The 20,077-nt window shown below is 34.9% G+C and overlaps 1 protein-coding gene across 1 annotated transcript in view; it reads left to right on the forward strand.

Annotated features, from left to right (window-relative positions):
- Nucleotides 1-19,683, forward strand: part of LOC131571568 (guanine nucleotide-binding protein G(q) subunit alpha) — a 108,835-nt gene extending 89,152 nt beyond the window's left edge. Inside the window, exons 4-7 of the mRNA XM_058824334.1 lie at nt 2,608-2,736; nt 3,668-3,797; nt 12,919-13,072; nt 16,628-19,683. Coding sequence (XP_058680317.1) covers nt 2,608-2,736; nt 3,668-3,797; nt 12,919-13,072; nt 16,628-16,818 — 604 coding nt within the window. The 3' untranslated portion in view covers nt 16,819-19,683. The remainder of the gene's footprint in view (nt 1-2,607; nt 2,737-3,667; nt 3,798-12,918; nt 13,073-16,627) is intronic.
- Nucleotides 19,684-20,077: the final 394 nt, after the last annotated feature.

A 20,077-nucleotide genomic window follows, 5' to 3' on the forward strand; every position in this document is an offset into this window, starting at 1 on the left:
ATACATTAATTTATTAAGTTTTAAGTTTGAAGAAAAGGGGATAAGGGCTAAATATTACTGGAAAACAACAACAACAAAAAAAGTGGGGTGTTTTCTAAATGGCTTTTGTTAGCCTGTATATTTATGATTGTATGTATGTTAGCCTGCTATTTATGATTGTAAAAAAGATTTTCTTCTTTTAGAGTTTTGGTGCACCCTTCTGTTTTGATGGTTTTTTCCTGTGAGATAGTCCTACTGGTTTTGACACTAATTCCTTGATTCTGGGTTTGAATGTATAATTCAGGACAGTTCTTAGAGAGCCCAACACTCTTTATTCTGTTAAGTGAAGCAATCCAGGATATTAAGTAAGACTCTAGATATTAAGAAAGACTCTGTAGGTATGCATAAGGACTCTTCTGTGGACTGTGTAGACTCTGTAGGGGGCTACAGGTGAAAGAGGAAATGACCTGTTTTTGGTTACTGCGTGAGCAGAACTTGAGCATAAAGGATGAGGACAAGGAAAAGGTTTTTTAAGGATAAGTTAGTGTTTCTAAAACTTTGGACAAAAAGTCCCCAAAAAACCTCATCTGCTTGTTTATTGATTTCTAGAAACATGAATGAGATGTTACAATTTAATAGTATCTATCCCTTTGATTTATTACCTTCCTAAAATGAGCCAGATGTGCATTACCAGATAGTAACATGTCCACTGTGCAAAGATGCAGTAACCAGGCTCACCTTGGAGACTGCTTGCCAAAGGAAAGCAACAAGACAGTTGTGTAAATGGGCACAATGGGCCACCTGCCAATTTATTCAGTTAAAATTCTCTTGCTCTTATAAATACCACTGTAGCATGTAATGACTGGCAATGCTTCTTTATCTCCCTCCAAAATTTCATCAAAAAATGAAACTAATTATTCTGTAGGTGGGAGGGAATAAGAATCTAATTGAGTCTGTCACTTTCTTATGGTAATAGTTATGGATTTCATTCACTTTTTTTTTTCCTTTTCTGCCAACAAATTGGTGGTGACTTGTTCCTGCTGCTTTTTGTGTAAAAAAAACCCTGATGGCAGATCCAGTGCTCAGACTCTCAAGCCCTTTTCTCACTGCCAGAAGCCAATTAGCATTCTCAGAAAATATTTTCAGACTAGTACCTTCTGGATTAACTGAGATAGTGTTCAATTAATCTTTCTCACATTGGTATTTACTATTGAATTGATACTCCATTAATAAAACAGAGTGAAGGAAATTTGATAATTTTATAATTGAGCCAATAATAATTTGGCTCTTCCCAAAGCTAACAAATTCTTCTGTATTTTTACTGTAAGGTAGAAATTAAACTTGTTTGTTTCTGTCATCGTTCAGGATAACTTCTCACTATTTTATTAAAGAGTAATCCAGAACCTCTAGAAGAAGTCGGATTATTTCTTGTGTGGGTTTATTTAAAAAGAGTGTCTTCACTAGTTACTACAAGGAAAAGAACATGTTCAGAAGTTGGTGACACTTCATCATCATTTAATAAATTACAAAACCATTGCTCTCATCCCCTAGAATGAATGAGGGGATCCCTACATTAGTTTATCTTCTTAGTGACTAACTGTAGGGTTACTGTTCTGCTGTGAACTAGCCAAATGTCAAAGAGCTTGGTTTCCTGCAGCAGTCCTTCTGCCACAGGTCCACCATGGGGAGGGCATAAGCTTCGTGGTGCACTGACTTCATTAGATGTCTAGCTCCTGGACACACACATGGGTACCTTCCTTTTTTGGGGGATGTTTTTCATAACAGCTAATTAAAACCTTCAGTAAACTAGTGCTTTATGGTTGAAACTTACCATTAACCAATAAGCAGAATAGGTCTATGTTATAGTTACTGAATATTTACAAGCAATTTTATACAATTTTGGGCTATTTGTTAGCCAGCTGGAGTGTGTTTCAAGTACTGCAGACTTATCAACCTAATCAGAAGTTTCAGTGTGAATGCAGGAGTTCAGGTGCCAAAGATCCCACTAATTAGTTTGTGCTGCCTTCTGGTAACAAGATCTGGAGAGTGTTTTAATTGTCAGTGGTTGGTCTTTTCAATTTTTAATTTAGTCTCAAAACAGTGCTCTTTATCTTCCTGTCATTTTATAACTGGTAATGATCTATTACCAGTCAGTCACACCAGATTCCTGTAGACCACTATCTATTCTATAGCAGTCCATTGTTTTTTGGAAGGTTCATTCAGTCTTATGGAGTTGATATTCATACAGACTGAATATCAAGAAATATGTTACAGATTCAAAGCAATTTTATGTTTTTCACACTTTGTACAATACTATGCCTCTGAATTTCCTAGAATGATGTAATTGACAACTTTGGTGAATTTACATGTGAAAGCCAAGCAAAATTATATGAGATTAAGAAAAAAACATAATAATTTTGCTAACTTTCTTGTAGAATTAGCTTGCAAGTGGTGATGGAGTACCTTTTTATATTTTATCCCCTCTTTTCTGCCGATAATGCTTTTTTTTTTCCTGTTGTACTTCTCCCTACCCCACACCCCACTTCCTTCCCAAGCTTTCCTTTCTCTTTTCCTCATGGGATGATGGTGTCACTGTCTAGCATTCCTGTTGTTTCTCCCTGTTTATAGCTATCTTAATGACTTGGACCGCATAGCAGATTCCACCTATCTGCCAACCCAGCAGGATGTGCTCAGAGTTCGAGTCCCAACAACAGGGATCATTGAATATCCATTCGACTTACAAAGCGTCATTTTCAGGTAGGAAAAAAGTTTTGGCACCCACTTGCTTTGCTTCTTTTGTTTCCTTTTACATTAGCAGTGTCAAGTAAGGATATTCATTTAAACTACATAGAAAGCAATTATTCTGGTATTAAAATTTGAACTTGGTGGGTTTGTTTTTATCTAATTGTCCACATGTATTCAGTAGCTCATGTTAAAAATGTCAAAGGGATCAAAGCCAATTAGGTTTGTTATTTTTGAGAGCAGTTTTTACTGATAAAAATTCTGTAATTAATCTTTTCAGTAATATATATTGAAGTTTCACTATGCATAATAATCTGAAAGTCCAGCCAGGTGCCCTTGTCATTCATGTAAATCATGGAATAAAAGGTCACCATTTGTTAGTTGATTTTTAGAGAGATACCACCCTAATTTAGTGCAAGTACAATTGTTTAAAAATAACCAAGGAATTGTAATAATGAGTTAGACACCTGTGTTTACACTGAGACATGGGATGAAATGGAAATACACTGCAAGCAAACATGAGTTTTGATTTTGGCTGTCAAAGCCTTTATTAGATAAGTATTGTTTTCTATTTGTCTGCTTAAAATGGGGTAGCTTTGACAAGTTGTAGATTTTGATTCTGTTATGGGGAGGAGAAAATGGTGGTCCACCATCTGTTTTGTGTTTGTTGCTGAATACATGGGGCATGCATTGCCAAATCTTTGCTCATGAGACCTTTATATCTCATAATTCTGAGGGGTCACAGTAGTTCAAATACAGAAAACCCATCAGCAAGTATGATTAACATGCTTATAACAGATTCTATTAAATATCAGTGGAAAAAAAGCCATTAAGAAAACCTAGCCAAACTGTGTTTTAAACTAAATTCTTGTATTTTGCTGTGTTTGTAGTTGGGTGTTTGTCTGTTAAGGTGTTCATGGATTTGATGTGGTTGTTAATTTTGCAGAATGGTGGATGTAGGAGGCCAACGATCAGAAAGAAGAAAATGGATACATTGCTTTGAAAATGTCACATCTATCATGTTCCTAGTAGCTCTTAGTGAATATGATCAAGTGCTTGTGGAGTCAGATAATGAGGTAAGCAACCGTCAGCAAAACCCATGAGTTCTTCAAAAAAAAATAGTTTTACTAGTCCAGTCCCAGGTGTTTTCTAAATGCATCTACAAGCAATCATACACAAAAGGCACACAGAGGAGAAGCACTTCAGGGATCAAAGGGGAGGAAGGGTTCAATCTTCAAGTATGGCTAAGTGGATCTGCTCCATGAAGGATTCAAAGAAGTCTCTATTTTGTGTTGAAGAGGAATACAGTTGAACACAGAGAAATGTTTGTTCAGTTACTGTTATGAGCAGAGGCACAATAATAGGTGGTGTAAATGAAGACAAAATTTATCAATTCCTAAGGAACAGCCCCAGGGTAGCAAACTCCATTCCTTTGACTTAAAACCCAAGGTGTATATTGTATTTTTGTTTCAAAAAACCAAGAGAAGTAAGCAAATGGGTGTGCTGATGGTTCAAAGCACACTATCCATTGTTTTGAATGAAGACTAAGGATGATTTTATATGTTGAAGGTATTTTTCTATCCTGAGGGCTTTTTAAAGTTACTCAACGAACTTTTACAAATTTTAGTAATTAGCACTGTTTTGTGAAAATCTTTCAGCACATACTTTAAAAAGTTAGATGAAAAAAGGAGAACATCAGACAATATCTTCTTCATGGCTGGATACAAGTTTCACTGTTTAAAACAGTTGTTGACATAAAGTAAAACAGGTGTCCCTGGACAATCACAATTGTATATTGTATATTGAGCTTTCTTTAGGATTTTTTTTTAAAGCCTTGGAGCTCTGGAAATTTTTACATTTGCAGTGTTTTCATAAAAAACCCCTGTTTTACATTAAGTGTATAATTACCTGTGTCATTCAAGGCTGAATTTCCAGAAATTATGATGTAGTCTGCACCAGCTTCATCTCCTATAATTTATAGGAAATACAAGCTAGACACATGTAGTTAAAAAAGAGAAAACTGTCAGACTTGGTATGTTTCAAGTCAAACTGGAAGTGTCTGGTTCTGTCTTCTTCTGTTTGCATTATTCTTTTGTAGCCACAAAGTCAACACACCAATACTAAGCATTTTAATTATACAAAGCAAAGCAGAATTTATTGGAAATTGCGTAATGTGAAATTAGTTATGATATTTTTCAAACACTATTCTAACTATCCAAAATAAGCTTCATGGAAATCAAAACTTTCTTGCAGATGGTTTTTACACCTCACTACTGAACTATTTATGTTTTTAACAACAGAGGAAAACTTCTGAACCTTTTTGACTTGTAGTTTAAAATATATTCATGTCTTTAATTCAAATCAGTTTTTGTTTTCAAGTTACACATACATAGCCTAGTAGGCTTTCCAGCACACTTGGGCCTGTGTTACTCTAACTCTGGAAAGGATCTAGACAGTCTTAGAGCTGAGCACCAATCTGGGCAGCTCAAGTTGTGGCTTTCAGCAAACTTGTCACCTGTCTGTCTAGATTTTCTTGGTATGCCAGGACACTGCCTTCTTCCCTTCTTTTTCTCTCCTCTGTATCTCTAAACATTGCAGTCCCAGAATTAATGGAAGAATGAGTTTATTTATTCCACACAAAGCAAAGCATAGTTTATCTGAATGTGGGTGTGGCAGAAATATGGCTTTAAATGTTTGTTGACACCTTGAATTAGGAAATTCAACTCACAAAGCTATTTTTGTTCTTCACTGAGGTGTGACAACCTCAGTAGGGAAGACAGTGGTTTAACTTGAAGACTTTGGTAACCAGCCAAGAGATACTTTTCATGCTTAGCTTTAAATTGTGGAGCAGTACTGAAATTTTAGCACCAAAGTGGAGGGAGTGTGTGTGAATGTTCTACTTTCTTAATATGTATGCCATCAGTGTGATACTAGAATGGAATCTAATAATTCTTTGGTCTATGTGGCTCATATTGAAATTAAAATATCTGACTTGACAATTTACAGTGTTCTGCTATTTACTTTTCATTGCTTTCATGGCCTGATTAAACTATGATTTTTGTACAGTGGCCTACTTTCTTTTTCTAATTAGTCCATTGCATATTGCCTTAAGTCTCATTTCCTGTAGTACATTTTTACAGAGAAAAGTGTAGTGTTTAATCATTTATGTCATCCTTTTTAGTTAATACAGTTTTTCATTGATATAATTTTAATGAGTAAATAGAAATATTTAAAAAGGACTATTTTCTATTTGCGGGGGTGAAGGGGGTGTTGGTGGTTATATGAGCTTTCTCATTAGGAAGTAAAGACTCTTGATTTTTATTTGAAAATGTAATGCCTGATGGATAGTCAGTTGTAAATCTGTTTGTTTCCTTGTTTATCTTATTCAAGGGAAATACATTTGGATTATAAATCAGATGAGGTTACACTTAGTTGGGAGTCTTTGTTAGTGTCTCTCACTGGATATATGTGAGTTAGTGCTGGAAAATGTTTCTATTTTCATGCCCTTGCTGGAATTTAGAATTAAAAGTTCTGAGGAATGTAACTCTTGTGTAAGTGGACATACACAGAAAATAAGAAAAAAAGAGAATAAGAGTGCAGAGTGCCTGTTATCCAGAGAGGTGCAGGATGACTTCTAAATGACACACCTGTGAAATTGCACTCCCCTGACAAATACCTGAAGAGTTGTGAGCTTCAGTCCTGAAGACAAGCACACCTGGCTGTCCACCTGTATTTGTATGATGTCTCTAACAGGTGATACTCAGACCCAATGGCATCTCTTTTAAGTGTGTTTCTAGATTGTAGATAATTTGGTTTTGGTATGAAATACAAAACAGGTAGTTAAAAAATATTGCAGTTAAAATCTAATTTATTAAAATTTATTAAATTTTTATTAAAATATTGACATGAAACATAGGGCTTACAGCTTAACTTTTAAATCCGAACAAAAGTACATCTGCAAAACAGATGAGCCTAGATGGAACTTGTGTAGCGTTAATTTGTGTAATACATTAACAGGTGACAAATTGCTACCATGTTCCAGTCACACTTTGTTCTGAGGTGTGCAAAAATAAGAAATAGCATGAGACTGCAAAGTTCAGAGTATGTTTACTCTTCAAAGAGGCAATTATCTGAACAATGTATTTCATTTTTTCATCAGAGCTCTCATGCTGTTCACATCTGAGCATGCTTCCACTTCTCTTCCAGCACTGTGTTACTTATTCTCAGTCATACATGGCTTAGTGTGAAGGCTGAAAGAAAACAATACTGAGATCAGAGGACTTCAGTCTTTCTACATCATAAATAAATGTAATACTTCATTTGGCTGGTTTTTTCATCAACAGCCAACAATCCAGAACAATTGAAAATGTGGCAGTGGGATAATACAAACTCCTTTAGTTAGAACTAAAATCCTCAAAAAGTTTTCATACTATCTTATTTATTTTTTTCCCATGGGAAATCAAATCTCCAGAATTGATTGGTTATTTGGAAACTTGAGAAAACAGCACATTAATTACCTGTGTCAAACCCCATTGCTCCATGTATTGTATCTCTTAAAACCTGTCCACACAAATGCATATTTATTTTTGGCTTGTGGATAAAGAACCTTTTGAATGTAAACTATCAGTGCTGGGAAAGATTTTAATTAGGAAGAGTCAGAGCCTCTCTCTTGTTGAAGTGGATGGTTCATAATGGAAGTTGGGAGCTTGGATGATCATGAACCGGCATACAGAGGCTGCCAGAAATATTGCTTGTAAATGGTGCTACTGGCAAAGATGTAACTGTTTGGGGTTTTTTTTCAGGGACAATTTGATTTTAAAATGTTTTTACTTATTTTTCTCAAATATATGTAGGTATTATGAAAATAGCCAATTTTGGCATTAGTGTTATGTGATGAAAAATAATTAAGGAGCCATTTTTGCATTTAAAAAATACTTGACAGCAATACTTGAAGCATGTTTTATGAGTACTTTATAGACCGTTTTTGCTTTGGACAGTATGTTTGGTTTTTGATGGTTGTTGAACATGTTGATTTAATGGATTTCAACTGTCACTTGCTTCATCTGTGTCTCTGCTGGGTACATAAAATTGCCGTGTACTTGAAAGTGCAGTGTTGCAAATTCAGTTTTTTGGAGAGTTGAGAGTTCCTCTCCCAGGTGATTTAAAAACACAATTCTTATCTACAGAGACTTTTTTCCAGTCCTCTACCAGAAGCTGTTTTTTTCAGTCTAGTTTACAGAAATATTTAAGACAGTGAACAAAATAAAGGAATTATTCCTGAGCTCTGTTTGAAATAGCCTATTGACTGCATTTGTGTTACTCATCAAAATATTTGTGTTGCAGTTTTTACTAAGATGACTAGTTACAGCAGTAGAGCTATGAGATTATACTTCATACTGGTGGCAAAAATGCAAAGCACTTCCAATTTTGATACTGTATTTACTTTTTTACACAGTGGAGGACTCTGCACTTACCTCCCACTTCCTCATTTCCTCTACTGTTTCCCAGGTTTTGCAAAGCAGCTTCATTAAATATTTAGCCAAGAAATATGCTGTAGGTCTTTCTGTAGAGCTTGACATTGCTTCTGTGAAAATAATTGCTAGGGATCTTAGTTGGATAATAGAGACATTCCAAGTTAATACAGAGTTGTACATAAAAACCATGCAAGTTTTTGTCAGCCAAAATAATAGAGTCCATGACAATGACAATAACCTTCAGAAATACTAACTTCTGGTTTTTCTGAAGCTCTCATGCGTCAGTATCTCGTTTTCTACCTTTATCATCTCTGAATGCCCTCTGATTCATATAAGCATTTTTGCCAGCATACAGAAGTTGCATGCATACACAGAACAAGTAGTTTACTGAAAAATGCTTGTTCGTTTACCTCCTTGCCACCTTGTCTCTCACTGCATTCCAAGAAAATGTAGTTCCTCAGACTATGTGAAATCCTAATTTTCCTAATAGACACTGTTTGAATTGCTAACATTTTTTAAAGAGAAAAGTAATTACTACGTTTTTTGTTCAGTGCGTGAATTACAGTACGCCCACTAGATGCCACTCTGGATAGTCATAAAGACAATAATGGGTGAAACTCCACTAGTGCTTCTCTGTTGTTTCAGATTAATATTTTACTAAGTGTTTTCTGTCAAAGCACTGCTTGTTAGCTGGAAAATGCTGCTTTCCCTTCACTGAATACTAGCTGATACAGCTTTTAAATGCTGTTTTAGCACTCTTGCAGGTATTCTTCAGGATCTGACAGTTGAGTGCTTATAAATTACCTCCATTTTGTTATTTCTCTAATTGTAGGAGTAATTGCATTTTTCCAGAGCAACAGATAGCAAAGAGACATCCAAACAAGAAATCCATCCTTTTAAAAGGAAAATTGAAAGTGTACATATAAAAATAAAATTTGAATTAAGTATACTCCTTTTTAATCCATTAAAATTTAAGGAAGAGTAGGTTTGCATTTGGATAAAAAATGTGGGGAAACATGGTTTATACTTCTGCTTGTATTTGTATTAATGTTTAATTGTTGTACAAAAACTTTCCAGCGTAAAATCTTTTATATAAGAAGTACATGACAGAAAGAAATTCCATTTTATTTTTCTTTCATAGAAACATATTTCTAGTCATAAAATTGGACAGTCATGTAGCTCATTAGTACAGTGTTTTTTCTTGATATTTATTTAAATATTAGGATAACTTTGTCCAAGATTATGTAACCTGTTTGTAGTTAACAAATTCACTATTGGAGTATGTCTACTGTATTTCTTACTGAGTTTCATAATGATATTTTTACCTTGGACTGACAACTTCATCAGGTTGTATGGAAGATGGAGAATTTTACACTGGCATCTGTATATCCTTACAAGAAAAAGAGAGGAACAGCTGGTGATATCAGTATGTTTTTATGTAATTTTGGATTGACAGCAGACAAAAGCTGATCAGGGAAGTTGCCCAGCCCAGCAGATCTTTAGGGATGATGAAAACAGTAATCCTGCTGCTAATTTTCCATGTGCCAAGCCAGAGAGGCCATGATGAGCTGTTGCTGCTGTTGGACAGAGGTTGCTGTGGAAGGTTGGCTTCACTGCAGACATTGGCTGTCAGCTACTGAAAATGCCTTGAGCCACATCCAGCTGCACATTTCTGTACATTACTTATTCTAGTTTCTATCTGCAGCATTTTTTGTTGAAGCTGAAATAAGATTTTTCTGGAAACAATTTGGTGAGATAGAGCTGCTCATAAAAGGAGATTAAGTACTTGGACAACCTAGTAAATATTGCCTGCCCCACATTGTTGCTGGTTTTTGGTTTTTGTTTGTTGTGGTTTTGGGTTTTTAGGAGTTTTGTTTGTTTGTTTGTGTGGTTTGGTTTTGAAGAGCCATACTGTAATGCTTGGTTTGGCAAAGCTTCCTTCATGTTGCATCTGACAGAAGGTCACATCTCCAGTGCTAGTCTCTTTCCATACTCCTTGTAATCATTTCCCTACTATCAGGGAAAATATTGTAACATAAAACTATCTTTTACACAAGCAATAGTGCATCCTGTTAAAGAAAGGTTTTTTCAGAAACCAGTTCAACCATATGATCTTGTGATTAATTAAACTGCTAAAAAATATTATGGCACATATATTCAATAAAGGAAAAGAGTAAGCATTGAAAGGAGTGAGCTATCATTAGAAACAGAAAACCAGTTTAAGAAAAATTTTAGAGGATAATAAATTCCTCCAGTATTGGAGGAATTTACTCTGGCATAAAAATTGTTTTTATCTGCTGTGAGACAACCATAAAAGTTGAATTGCCCTTAGTAATTGGATAAACAGAGAGATGAAAGACAGCAGAATGTTAATCAGAGATTGAGAAGTCAAAAATCAATCACTTCAAATTTTTTCTTAATCAGTCAATCACAGTAAATTAATGAAACCATTATTGCATTTTAATCTGTTATGGCAAACTGCATTTCTCTATATGGGCAGATAAAATTTACTTGAAAATCTCTAGGCCGTTTTTCAATTCCTACAAAACATCTGCAGACTACAGATATAAATGACAACATATCAAAATGTCAGTTTACTGTCTGTCCTTAACACAGTTTGCTTCTATTTCCCTTTGAAATAATTTGCATTCTATTCTATTCTGTTCTGTTCTGTTCTGTTCTGTTCTATTCTATTCTATTCTATTCTAAATTTCATGGTCACCTAATCTGCTGGGAAAAGCATGAAGAGCCCACAGCCAATGTTCTGTGAGGACCTGAGCTTGTTTAGTCTAGTGAAGAAGACACAAGTACTTGTCAACAAGTATTTCTGGAGTTACATGGAGCTAAACTTTTTGAGGTGGACTATATAATAGATATAACTATACTAGGTAGTTCCCCTTGCCTTTTCTTAATGTCTTGTTAAGAGAAGAATTCTGCATATAATGTTGAGAAGAAAATAGCATCTTATTAACAGTTTGTCTAAGGAGTTATGTTTTATGCTCAGCTGTGTTGACATTAGAGGTTCTTTCCTTTCAGAGTGAAATCCTGGCAGTGTTGAAATCAATATGAGTCATGAGATCTGACTACATGAAAGCAAATGTTTGATTAGTCTGCATTAGTTTCTCAATATATAAATTCAACTATTTATTTTCATGCACTACAGCAACATGCAATAAAGTTTAACAGACCAAATCATCAGCTTTTAGTACAACGTTGAATTAGCTTACTATTTGTTTTTTTGTTTTATGTTTGGTATGAGTTTTTCATGTTCCCATTCTTGTTTATGTTGGCCTCGCTAAAATGCAAATTAGTGGAAGTAAATATACACTTACAGCAAAACTTTCTGAGTTATCTAACAGATTGTTGTATGGCTCAGTAAGAGCAGAATCTGCAAGATTCATGTTCTTATCATCCTCTGGAGGCCCATTTGGTGGTGAAACAACCTTTTCAGGGAGCTGCAGCTTTAAATTATAATAATAGTAAAAGGAGTAAGTTAGTTCCTGTCTTACAAACCATATTTGCTCTGGCTCTGTATTAACCACATCGAGTCAGCCTAACAGTTCAGAACTAATCGAATTGTAGCATTATTTTACAATGACAAAAGTTTTACAAATAGAAATAACTGTAGGCTTTTCTGGTATTTCAGTTATAATGCAAAGTGGTTTCAGGAGCAGCTAAAGAGTTAAAGGCTAATCCAATGGCATTGTTACCAAAAATCAGTAAAAATTAATGTAGCCCCAAGGCAGCATTAAGAAGCAGAAATTCTTTATTTAGCCAGATGCACAAGGGGGTAGCTCCTCCAAATACTGTGTGTGCTGAGTACAGAACATTTTCTCTTTATATACTGTATTTTACATACATACATATTAATTTTCCCAGAAGAAACATACATACGATCATAATTTCCCCAAAATCCTTGACATGTGGTCCCTTCCCTCTGTACATGCATTCTTTTGTCCTGTGGTTCTCTTTGGTGGTACCTGCTGGTCAGCAACCCCAAAGTCATACCTGACTGCCTGGTGAACTGGTAAAAGTTAACATAACTGGGCTGGCTGGTTGCTTTCTAATTTTTCTTCCTACAGAATAAGCATTGTGTTCTTCCATAGGCTAGTGGGTTCTGAACAATAAGCATTGTATTAAGTCCAGGTGCCAGCAATTCTTCATCTGGCAGCAATGCTAGAAACAAAGGTAATAATTTACAATTTTTTAAAATTCAATGTAAACCCTTGATGTTGACAAAATATATTGCCAGGTTTTAAATTTACTTGCAATTATTTTAACCTGATCTCTAAGAATTGCTGAACTCTGTATTCAAAATTTGGGAAAGGCAAGTAAAATAAATAATGTTCTTCAACTTTGAATTGGTTGTCTTGTGTTGTTATATATGTCTCTAGCATGAATGACTTGTATTTCAATAACCACCAGTGTGTTGGCTGATTGTAACTGCATATTCAGGTTTAGCAAATGTTCTTGTTACAACTTTCAAGTTCATGACTAGTATTTTAAAGAATACTTATGGCTTAACTAGCTGAATTTGCAAAAGGAAGATGCCTGAAGGTTTCGTTTACTGTTTGCTCTTTACTTTTAATTTAATTAATTGGATCATAGGAAAGTGCAAAACAAGAAATGGATTCTTTTGCCAAATGGAGTGAAAATGCTTGAATTTATTTTGAAAAAAAATAATCTCATGACCACCAAAATTCTGCTCTCTTTTTTATTCCAGAATCGAATGGAAGAAAGCAAAGCACTCTTTAGGACAATTATCACATATCCATGGTTCCAGAACTCTTCAGTTATTCTGTTCTTAAATAAAAAAGATCTACTAGAGGAGAAAATTATGTACTCCCATCTAGTTGATTATTTTCCAGAGTATGACGGTAAGTATAATGACATGCTTTGTTTACTCTATAGTACTGGCAAATTGTGCTAGCTTGACCAAATACTAGACAGATAGATACTTTGGTATATTCCTTTAAAAATACTAAAAAATTGTAAAAAGTGATTGAAGTTTTGTGGAATTTTTAGGCTGCTAAGATTTTGATTTGTACTGTAATGACTTGTGGGTAGGATGGCAGAACCTCTATTGAGAAACTGTTGACTTTAGATGATATTGTCATATTAGTAGTAAACCACTTTTTGTCATTTTTCAAAAGTTAGGGTGAGAGTTTAAATTGAAATACAAGAGTTAAAAATAAATAGAAACATATTCCTTAATTGTACATATAGTTTTTATATTTTTGGTGCTTTGAAGTTTGCTTTTATATAAGATTGAATACTGAAGCGGAAGTGTTGTGAGCTCTCTGTAACATTCAGAGAAACAAGCAACCTCCCCTTCCACCCTTTTATTGTACTTTTTTAAATTGTTCTTTAACTTTACATTGATTATGTGGAGTTAATGTGTTTGTCCATAAAAAAAATTGAGGACTGTATAAGTGTTTCTATTAAAGCTGTACTTTCAGGAAGTTCTTATGAGGGGAAAAGCTACGTATTTTGAGGTAACTGAGTGGAGGAGGCCTTGGTAACAGAGAAAAATCAAACTCATATAATAAGAGGTTTAAGGAACTAAATGTTCCTTTTTTTTTTTTGAAGAGAGAATCAATTTTGTCCCACCAGGAAGGAATAGCTGATTGGGAAGCTGAGAAGAAGATTAAAACTCCCATGTTCAAATATGGAAAGTACTAATGGGAAAAATGTACTTCTTGTTTTCTGTTAAAGAGGAAGAGAACAGAAAAAGCCTGCAGGATCAGATCACATTATCTATGAGGCAGTGTAAATTTAGTTTCATAGTAATGTAGAGAAGAGAACTGGCAGTTGAATAGAAATATGTTTGTTCTTTTGAATTTACTTTGTGTTACAGGTTCCCTAGACAACATCCCAAAGGTGAGTAGACCCTACAGTCTACTCTGTTACCTCCTCTCAAATGTTGACAAAGCCTTTGTAAAATGCTTTTCCAGGGGAAAAAAAAAATAATTCAAACAGTTTGTAAAAACTTTGTTTCTCTTCTCCTTTTTCATTGATGAGGGGAAAAAACCCTTTTGGACTATCAAGGATGTGGGAGTGAAGACCTGCAAGTCTTTGAGAATCTTTTGTATCCTAATTCTGTAGGTCTTGCAGGACCTAACTCCAGAGACAATTTGATGTGTATACAATTTGATGTGTTTACTTCTTACAGCAGGGTGGAGTCTGTGACTGCAGAGGTGGTCCCCTCTTCTATCCCAGTGTATTGGGGATGTGGGAAGCGGGAGATCTGAGGAAGGTTTCAGAAATAGGTATTTTTAGCTGGATTGCTTCTCTCATCTTCAGAAGGGAGAAAGTAGCCTAGGGATGAGAACTGCTTGCCTGGGTGGCAAATTGGACAGATTAAATTAAGGAGTTCTGCTGCACAGTGCATTAGTAAGAGCTTTGAAAGGGAGGCCGAGCCATGCTGCTAGGTCGGTGTGTCATATGAAGACACACTTTGTATGCTAGTACTTGACAACTGACTCACAGGCTGGGAGAGGGAGTGAGGGCAAACACAAAAAGAGGCTGTAGTTGGTAGGAAAATAAGAGAAAAATACTGTTGTAGCACTTGTTACATAGATCTTCATGGTATCATATAGAGCCAGCCATGGAAAACTGCTGATTAGGGAGAGCAGTGAGCAAGAAAGCTACTAACTCATATGATAGTTCTTTTCTAGGTTTCTTAGACCAGAACCACTTCGCCATCTAACTTTGACATTAACTCGTTCAGTTTTTTTAAGTTCCTGAGGTCATACACATACTTCTCTATGCTTGAAGTCAGCTAAAAGTTTAAATAACGTAAGATTCGAGGTGTGCCGATTTGGGTATATCTCTGAATAGGCCAATAGGTCTTGAGAAAACAGTGTGTGTAGCTACTGTGAAACTGTTTAACAAAATTCTGTTAGAAACTGTCTAGAAAACTAAGTGATTTATTTTGATGAAATCATTGTCTTTGGAAGCCCAATAATTTTCTTCATAAATATTCATATATATATGTGCTATTGTGAGACTTAATATTGCTGCTCTATGATAGAGTCTGGTGTCCAAGCTAAAGGCTAGAGCCAGTTGTGTTTTAGAAGCTGTAGAGGTGTTGGACACTGTCCAACTGTCCAGTGTCCTCTGTCCTGCCTCAGAAAACTTATTATCTGTTTATATTCCTAAATCTCAGAAAATATGTCATCTATGTATGTATGTGCATATTTGTACATCTGTTCACGTGCATACAGCCATTTACTGCCAAAGCTCACTCTTCCTCCACATAGATTTGCAGCACACCAGAAAGTATGTGCTTTCTCTTTTATACATCCCCGTCCTAAATTTTAGTTGCACAAATTGGAAGTGTTACAAATTTTAAGCTTGAAGTATTAAAATAAGGTCTGTTACCCAGTTGGTGAAATGTGTGGACATGTGTTGGGCACCAAACTATAGATTTTATGATTACTGAAGGACGGAGCTACAAATAACAGCTGGATGCTGGTATTTGTATTGCTGTGTAACAACAGAACTAATGAAGAGAATAGGAGGAAACAGCACAGAAAATCTGTGTTCTGTAGAAGCCCACATTTCAGAAACACAGGAGCAAGGGAACAATGACTTGGTGGCAGTACTAGAGTAATTGAACAGGATTCACCAGCTTGTGGCTTATGTTCTTGCTTCTGCACTGCTCTTTTGGCTGTGAACTTGAATGAATCCTCACTGTTGCAGGCTGGAAATAATTACTTTACCTTCTGAGATCTTTTAAGCTGAAAATGTAGTTTGGTTAGATTGACTCTGTCCTTCTGAGAGTTACAACTTTAATTTAGATATGATAGGATCATTAGCATACATAATTTAGATACCAACTAAAATACTAGATACTTTAAATTGTTAGAACATGAGCCTTTTACAGACAACAGTTTCAGCTGGAGAGCATCTGTGTATTTTATTATCACTTAAAGTAAATTAAGGTCTATTGATGACAATGTCAGATCCAGTTCAGGATATGATTTCTCTATGCTTCCTACTCAAATCCATATAGAGCTAGTAAACTTGCAGTGCTAAAATAAGTGAAGTAAAATTTAAATATAGTAGGTTTAGACTGAATATTCACCATTTCTACTAACTTTTAAAAGATTTAATTATATATCTAATTTTTTTAAATTTTCATTCTATGCATTTATAAATCACCTGTTCTAAAACAGGTGATTTATCTTGGTAAAGAAAGAAGATAGTCAGCAGTGAAAGACCAGCTCTGACTTAGTGAACATCTAAAATTTCTTTCCATCTTTATTTTTAATAGTTCCTACCACAAGGAATGCAGCCAGTATGTGATAATACTGATTAGTAAAAGGTTCCCCATCTTCTTTTAGGTGGGGATCACAGACTGAGCCTTCCTTATTTTCTTTCAAAGAAGTGGAATACAAAGTTGACTGAAAACTGAACTTCTCTTACAGGACCACAGCGGGATGCACAGGCAGCACGAGAGTTCATCCTGAAGATGTTTGTAGACCTGAATCCAGACAGTGACAAAATTATCTACTCTCACTTCACATGTGCTACAGACACAGAGAACATCCGCTTCGTCTTTGCTGCTGTCAAGGACACAATCCTACAGTTAAACCTGAAGGAGTACAACCTGGTCTAACTGTACCTGGGGCATCCTCCAAAACCAACTTTCCATGATTGAAGATATACAAGAGGGACTGTATTATAATCTGTGAAAACAATTTGCATAATACTAATTTATTGCCGGCCTGGACTCTGTGAATGTCCACAGAGTTTGTAGTTAATATTATGATTTTATTTAAAGTATATGGAGGAAAACCAAAAGATGCTGAAGTACATTCACAGCACATTTCCTCATTTTTTAGGTAAAACCATGTGACTCAATGTGTTTCAAATTCTCAGTCGTACATTTACAAAGGATAGCAGTTTTTTGCTATTGAAGCAAAATCAAGCTGATTTCCTCTTTGCCTAACCCTTTCTCTTCCCCTTCTTTCCTACTCCACCTATCTTTTAAAAGGTACAATGGCCTTTTTTTTTCCCCCCAGTTGCATTCCTGGGTGAAATGTTTTCTGTTGAATGATTCGGTCAGGAAAACACTATCATCACTGTTTAAGTCATCAGTATGACTTAAATTTTGCAGTATATACTTTGAAGGATCAAAAAGTATTGATACTGTGATTTTTAAATTCTTTACATGGATGTCTTCATTCTGTCTTCACTTCTGAGACTAGAATATTTGGATTGCAAAACAGAATTACAGTTGTCTAAGGATCATAAATGTAAACATAGTTTTACAGTTAAGAAAGGTGCACAGAAGACAGTAATGAAGTAATTAAGACACAATCTGGGATATACATGGAATATGTTAGAACCTCTTTTTAATTGCCATGTGCCATTTTTTTCTCTCTTCTTTTATTCACAAATGCCAAATAGAAAAGTCATAGACACTACATTTTCCTCAGTGGCTGCAGCCTGAAACAATGTTTTTCTCAGTTGTGTGGGGTGTTTTCTCTTATGTTAGAGCTTTTTTAAGTGTTTGTTTTCCACAGTAGAAAAATTATTTTTATTGTACAAAATTCATGTTGCCAAATCTGGCTTTTTATAAAAGCAATGTGCTTGAAATATAAGATACTGATTGAAATGCCAAATGGATGGGTTGGGAACTGACCTGATTGAATCAACTGCCAAATGATTAACACACACAGTTTCAGCTCATGTGTTCCCTTTTTTAGAAAGTGTACCATTTTCTAATGCCAAAACCAACATGTAAGTGAATATTCTATAAGGTGTACTGTGCACCCGCATGTAGTCTAGTAATTTAAAGACAATTTAGATCTCTCATTTTGTAAGTTATGACATGAGATTGTTTTCTGTAATAATGTCAAGGCACCTTCAGTTGTATTACAAGAAGTTATTGATGAGAGATCACGTTCAGGAACCTTTTCTAATAAGGTTGATTGTTAATTGATTCACAGGCATTTGATAGGCTTTCATGCAAAATAGCCTTTCTCAATGTTCTTTAGAAGAGATTTATAAATGTAAATGAAGCAGTGACAAAATCATTCTTGAAATTTAAATGTGCAATTTTTAACAAACAAAAGTGCAGCACATATTGATGAGCCTTTATTCCGCAGCTTAGGTTGAAGGTTTTTTGACCACGTGCATGATTTCTAGCAAGAAAACTCTGTATAGAGTTCAGACATGTAATTGGATTGATTATCTATGATGCCAGCTGGCACTGGAGTGCACTTAACACAAAAATGGCTGCCACATAGCAGCAGATGGGAGGTGGAAAAAAGAAGGGTTTATTAGTTGATTTCCAAAGTTAACAATGAGATATTTTTCATCCTTAACCCTCCCAAATTCAAAAGAACAATAATAAGAATAGTTACTATTTTTTGCTCCCTCTTAAAACACCTTGTAATTTAAAACTGGTTGTAGGTATAGTGCAATTATGAATGCTATAATCATTGTACATACATATATATATATATATATATATGGCAGCATCCATATTGGCTTTGTAATCATTAATTTTTTGGCAAATTGAATGTGCTGTATTGATATGTATCTATGTAATTGTATTGTATGTCTTATAGCTAATTCACATTTTAAATAATGTTATTTTATTTACTTTTTTAAGAGAGAAGAATGTAAATTTTGTCAGTTTATTTCTGACTAGGGATTCGTTGTTGTTTTTATTTACAAAACAAAATACTATAGTACAGAGCGGTACTAGAATCGTGCTGTATAAAATCATTTGCACATTCCTGAGTAGAAGTAAATTGGAGACACCGAGACAGAGATGATTCACATTCAAAACAATGCTCAAATCTTATCAGGGCTTTATACAGCTGTATAAAACAAATCCTATTACAAGAACTTATGCTATTATATCTCATATTAGAACATAAACTTTAAATAGAAATTTCAGGTTTTATTTGAGTGATTCGCATTAGGTTATTTTCACTTTTCTGATAGTTGTATTGGAAAAGTAAATTCAGAGATATTTCAAACCATTGTACCATAAGTACTAATGTATATATGCTGTTGCCCTACAAATACCATGATAAAATGCAAAACATCAGATCAGTCTTTCAGAAACTGTGGAAACCTTAGGTATAAAAACAACAACCAAAAAGTCACTGTTGTTAACAATTTTAGGGAGTTAAAGTGTTTTATTTAATGAAGCTAAACCAGGTAGATGTAGATTATAAAAAGTGACACTGACATTCTGAATAGGGGATCAGAACAGTGATTCTTTCTTACATACAGCTTAACAAAATTGGTCCTGATCTTGCTATAAATGCAACAGAGCTTCTGTTTTCACAGTTCCGCTGTTGATAATATCCCTTTTTTTAACCTGGGAATACATTGCCCACACTGGGTTCAGTGCTATAAATGGAACTGTGGCCAAAAAAGGAAGGGGCAAAAAAAAAAAAGAGGGGAAAAGGAAAAAAAAAAAAAAAAAAAGAAAAAAAATACAAACACAACCAAACAAAAAGCTTAGACAGTAGTGTCTAACAAAAGTTTGGGGTTTTTTAATTTGTTTGGGTTTTTTTCCTTAGGGGATATTGGGTGGGGGAGAAGGAAATGTGGTTCCAAGTTTTGTACAAAAACGAAACAAAAGTTTACTCATGCTTTATAGTTATATTGTGATTGCAGAAGTTTTCAAGAGTGTGTGCCACTGGGCTATTTTCTGGTATTTTTTAGGTAAGTTGAACCTGTGGCAATGTTTAGATCATTTGAGCATGTTCTGGGGAAAAAAAATATTCGGCATGCTGAGGCAAGCTTTACATGAATCACCTAACACAGCAGTGCAGTATGACAGTTTACAAAACATTTTCTTTTTAAATAACACAGCTGTTCCCACTTGTAGTATATTCCATTGTGGTGGT

This window comes from Ammospiza caudacuta, chromosome Z, assembly GCF_027887145.1.
Source record: "Ammospiza caudacuta isolate bAmmCau1 chromosome Z, bAmmCau1.pri, whole genome shotgun sequence".
NCBI lineage: Eukaryota > Metazoa > Chordata > Aves > Passeriformes > Passerellidae > Ammospiza > Ammospiza caudacuta.